Source organism: Geospiza fortis, unplaced genomic scaffold (genome assembly GCF_000277835.1).
Source record: "Geospiza fortis unplaced genomic scaffold, GeoFor_1.0 scaffold16, whole genome shotgun sequence".
NCBI lineage: Eukaryota > Metazoa > Chordata > Aves > Passeriformes > Thraupidae > Geospiza > Geospiza fortis.
The window spans coordinates 5,179,239-5,184,685 of record NW_005054302.1 but is presented as its reverse complement, the minus strand read 5'-3'; the positions used below and the strand labels follow the sequence as shown (position 1 = coordinate 5,184,685).

The window sequence follows — 5,447 nt, the reverse complement described above, 5'->3', positions numbered from 1 at the left end:
GATGTGTATCAGCATCACGGTACATACTAGACTGCCTTCCTACAGGAAGCTGTACTTTGTAGAGGATGCTGATTCTCTGAAGCCATTAAAATGACAGATGGGGAATTCCTAGGAGGAGTTTCATTACTGATTTCACAAGCCCAGGAACTGTGGGCTCTTCAAGCTGGCTCAAGATGTTTTAGCAGGCGATGACACCATCACAGCAACCCAGACACAGTCACACCTCAGCCTCCTGAGGCTGGCCACGGCTGTGCCGTGACACCTGGCATGTCCCACTGGGAGTCCTGCTCTGGGCAAGGCTCATGGCTGGGCTGGGGTGCCAGCAGGAACCTATGCCTGCAATTGGCCAGGCTCATCCCGGCAGGCACTGCTCCAAAAATAGCTTGGCCCAAAATAGAACTGTGGGAATCCCTTCCCGAAATCCAGCTTCAGAAAACGCAATTATTGATGATGTCCCAGTGGGACAAAGGCTCTCTTTGAAATCTGTGTCCACAGGCTCCGAGGGTGTAAGTGACTCTGGACAGAAAATCACCCAAACAGGTCATGTATGTGGTTACATGTCTGTTATGCTGCAGGGTTTCCATTCTACAGCTGTTTTTAAAAAATAGAAATTGAAATGTAAGTAGGAGGAACAAGCAAACCACCCCACTTTCATATCACACTGTACCACAGCTATTATCAGCTCAGGTCAGGAGAGGGATAAGGAATGCTCCAAAAGATGGTTTTACATGGTCTTTATTTAAACAAAATGTGCAAGTGGAAGCAGAGGTTTCACATTCCTTTTTGCTAACCAAGTTTATGCCATTGACATTGGATAATACAGGCTCTTACATTACACATTGCAGTCTTACACCTTCCAGAACCCAACACTGATGCCAAACAAGCCAGCATGGTGGGTTGGGAGTACAGCACTCACAGAAACTACCAGAGGAGACAGCCACATCAAACTGTTCCTAAGCATCTTACACTTTACAGATGGATCACTGCAGACTGAAAGAATTACACCATCACAGACCCATTACAAACATTAGCACAGGCAACAGATAGGAGAGAGTGAAAAAATAAAGGTTCACAACATCCTCAATTGACTGAAAGCTAATTGTTGTGGCATGCTGTGGGTGCCACTGACGTCTGTGGAGGCACACACTGAAATCACCTCCAGGGTTTCTGAGAGTCTTTCAATCCTGATAAGACTTCACAAGGAGCCACATGAGGATTACAGTGACCAGGACAACCATGAAGTTGAGGCAAATTTCTCGTGTGGAAAGTTCCATTTTTTGGGAATAATGAGGAGAGAGCAGAGGTCAGCAGGCAGAGCAAAGGGAAGACTCCGGTGACTTGCTTGGATGTGTCCTTGAGCTCAACCTTCAGGTCACAGGCTTTTCAAAAAAAAAAAAAAAAGAAAAATACGTAAAGGACAGATACATGAAGGTGGCAGATTCCACAGAGTTTTTTGTGTCAGTCTAAATAAATGTTGTTTCAGTGGCCAGGAGTCAGTAAGCACTGGGGTGCTAAGAAGTAAAAGCCACCTTTGGCAGCTTATCACCTTCTTTGATTTCCAGCAAGGACGTTCCCAGTGTCGTCCCAAAATAGAGTACACAGGGGTGAGCAGTCTGTGTAAATCACTGCTGCTTTCTGCAAGTATTTTCAAATAAATAATGCCCAAGACCCATTTCAACAAGTATACATTGTAAATAGACTACTGCTAAGAGTTTTTAAATTCCTATATTTGCAGGTGTATTGTTTTTTTAAAAAATAAGTGCAAACTATTATTTTATAGAGAAAGATTAATAAATGTGAATTATTTGTTACTACTAAAAGCACAAGGAGAACCTAGGGTTTGACATTTTAATTTCTGAAGAACTTCACATATTCTGTGAGTCATTTCCACAGATGAAATAGTATTTTCTCGATAAACTTCTGCCTTTCCTGAAATTTCAAGGAAAAATTGAATTGAAAAATGCTAAAACCTCATATTTCAAAAATCCCATTCGATTTGTACTCATAAACTTTTCTGTTGGTTATTGCTTTTATTTACTTTATGACAGCAATTTTTGAATTTTATATGATTTTGGAGTTCATGCAGAGAAAAGAGAATATCATTAATATCATGCACTAAACTCTGCATACCATGTAAATAAAATAAGAACCCTTAAACAAATGAAACATTAAGTCTAGACAAAGAATTTCAGCTACACAACCAGATTAGGCTGTAACATATCTGGTGCAAATGAGAAGCCTTGGGACCATACCAGCATGAAGACAGAGAGTTTCAATTGAAATTACTTTAGTTTGCAGATTAAATATTAAAAGCCTAGTGCATGCAGTTAACAAATTCCTACATTTTCAAGTTGTTTTGCCAGCCTTCTATGTCCTTGCACATGAGAAAATCTGACCTAATAAGTAAGCCAGTTCTTTTACCTTGAGGAGGTAAATGGAGCCCAGTGGTTCTGCCTCTGGACTTTGGGTCACTGCAGATAATTTTGCCCTCCAAGCTTCTGCCTATCTGCCACTCGGTCTGGATGCTCTGTCCCTGTGTGGGAACTAAAGTAGGCTGAGGGTGGAGACCAACAAGTGCGTTGGCAATCCAGGTGCTGACATCACCCCCCCCCAAATATTTTTAAAGGGCTAAGCTGGGCTGCAAACTTGGTTAAGGCTGTTTATGCAGTGGGCTCTCTGGGTGGATTTGGTTCTTTTGCCACAGTGCTGTACTAACAGCAGAGCTGTGTGCATCTCTTGGGAGTCAATTGGATCTGATAGAGAATTTCATACAATCATTGAATGGTTTTGGTTGGAAGGAACCTTAAAAATTATCCAGTTACAATTCCCCTGCTGTGGACAGGGACACCTCCCACTAGACCAGGTTGCTCAGAGTCCCATCCAACCTGGCCTTGAGCACTTCTGGGAACTGGGGCACCCAGATTCTCTGGGAAACCTGTTTCAGTGTTTCATCACCCTCATAGTGAAGAATTTCTTCCTAATATTTAATCTAAACCTACTCTTTGAGCTGGAAGACATTCCCCATGTTCTGCCACTACATTCTTTCCTTTGGCCGGTTGGTGTCTTCCCCAGCGTGGAGAAGGGGAAAGAAAGTGTTGAGTTCGTATGCATTTAAAAGAGAGAGAATAGGAGCAAAATATACTTTCCATTTCAATACAAATAACTGAAAGAGGATAATTTCCTGGACAGGAAATTTGGGGACTAGTTTGTGCTGAAAAGTACAAAACATTTCTTAAAAGAACTGTTGACACTCTTGCATACTCTTCCTCCCATTGAGTTTCAGTGCTGGTGTGAACTTCAACTATCTGAGCATACAGAGAAGTATTTCTGCCACCGTGCAGTGTTTCACCCCAGAAAGACACTGCTCTGTGGCTTAGGGAGCTGTAACCCCCACATGCCCTTATCTTTGCTCAAGGCACAGCTAGAAGTTGCTGCAAACATGAGCAAGAAGTAGCTATTTGCTCCCTTTGAATTGACACAGCAGAGCGAGCTGGAATGGACTGGGAGCAGACAGTGCCATGGGTTTCCCCCTACTTGGAAAATACAAGTATTTCCACTGAAGTCAGAGGGTCACTTCTGCAATATGGTGCTGCCAGAGGAGTGGGGAGGTCCTGCTCAGGTTTAAGTGTGTAAGGCTAGCCACAGCACTGACCTTATTCTCACTGCCAATCACCGTGTGGTACATAGCATGCAGATAATTTATTGATTCTGATGCCTTTGGTATATTTATACTCAGGCATGCTGGGACATATTTTAGCTCAGAGTATCCAAGTTTGTTTGTCACCATGCCCCTCCCTGAGCTCCCAGGGAGCATCATCACTGGCACTCACATCACGGGACCATGGCTGGTGAGCAAGGCCAGCTGGCTGGAAACCAACCCTGTGGAAAACACAACAAAACAAATAGCTGTGGGTAACCAGGGGGGTGGAGGGCAGTGTTGCTTGGGTTTTGCTGGATCATCTCCCTAAATAGTCTTCCCACGGGATCAGTGGAGGTGGGAGGGGGATCGGAGCAGTAGAAGATTTCCTTTTCTTTGGTTTGACTGCCTTGCCACCGCCCTCCTACCCAGCCAGGCAGCACGTTCAGAAAAGCCAGTGTGCCGCATGGGAGCCTTGTGCTAAAGTAGACAGATCAAACAGCCAGGGCTTTAACCCTTGCCTCATCCAAGAGTTACATGCCTAAGTAGGTTTGCAGGGTCCGTTTACGATGCTTGCTCTGCTGAGCCATGCTTTTAGGGGAGACTTGGGCAAACATCCCATGCTTACAGTGATTTGGGAAATCCAGGTTGAAAATGCTCCTTTTAGCCAGAGGGAAGCAAGATTATGAATATCATGAGCCTACCCTAGACTATTTCCTCCCTTGGGATGTTCTGAAGCAGAAATCTGTGGATTTTTCATGCTATACCTCATCTACTTCACCTTGAATCGCACAAATGTTCACCAGAGAAAAGGTGAAACATTTGAATGCCATTCACGCTAATTACTGAATGTTACACAGCACTGCCCAAATATTCCCTTTGGGATTTATTTTACTCTCTGCTAACAGAAAACTCAGAAGTTTGTTTTTAAGCCTAGAACCCATCAGCTCTGGTCCCCATGCTCAAGTCCCCTGCACTTCCACACTGACAGGGAGCTCCTTCTCCTCTGTCCCAGTTCATCTCCCTCTTCTTTAATGTCCTGCATGACAGCTAGAAAATTTCCCTTCTTCAAAGCAGGGAAACAGCACTATAAATGTCATTAATCACACTACACACAATAAACACTAACTCACCTCTACAGGCATAGATGTTTCTCTCAATTTTGTGCTGAGGATCTTGCAGTAGACCATGGATGAGCATATAGGATCACAATTATTCATTGTTGAACCAGAACAAAGTTCATCTAACCCAACACACTGTCTGGTAGATGGGGGAAATATATAGAAACACAGGAAATATAACATGATCTTTGCCTAGATATGCTCAAACATCTGGCATTCAGTCTATGGGGATTGCTGGATAGAGACTACAAACAGGCTCTGTTTATGGCTCCTTCTTGCTCATTCCATGAATAAATCCAGATCAGGCAACTTGTTAATAGTTGCGCTTTACCTATATATTACATATATACACACAGACACACAGACACAGACTTGTGAAAAAAAATGGAGCTTAGCACTGACCAGGAGGCCCAATAAACACCCCTGAGCTCTGGAATTTTCCCCGTATGCTAACTGTGAATCCAACCAGTGTCTGAACATCTGACTTCAACTCACCATAGATTAGAGTTTGTGATTGACCAGAGGCTGAAACTTCTGCTCCCTCCACCCAACTTCCTCCCCCCCCTCCACCAAAAAAACCCAGTTATTCCTGCTCTTTATGAAAAAGCATAAAGACCCTAAAGGCTGTTTCTTTAAAAAGTTGGTCTATTTATCCAAGTGATTTAGTACTGATTAGGAAAGCAGAAAGG

The 5,447-nt window shown here is 43.4% G+C and overlaps 1 protein-coding gene across 1 annotated transcript; it reads right to left on the bottom strand.

The window, feature by feature from the left end:
- Nucleotides 1–726: 726 nt before the first annotated feature.
- SLN (sarcolipin) lies at nucleotides 727–2,520 on the bottom strand. The gene is made up of 2 exons (XM_031066100.1): nucleotides 2,422–2,520; nucleotides 727–1,379 (listed from the first exon to the last, which is right to left on the bottom strand). Exon 2 carries the CDS (start codon nucleotides 1,272–1,274, stop codon nucleotides 1,179–1,181), a length of 96 nt encoding a protein of 31 aa, XP_030921960.1. The 5' UTR covers nucleotides 1,275–1,379; nucleotides 2,422–2,520; the 3' UTR covers nucleotides 727–1,178.
- Nucleotides 2,521–5,447: the final 2,927 nt, after the last annotated feature.

Bases quoted from the DNA above. Each gene is read 5' to 3' on its own strand.
- SLN (XM_031066100.1), bottom strand. From the start codon at position 1,274: ATGGAACTTTCCACACGAGAAATTTGCCTCAACTTCATGGTTGTCCTG.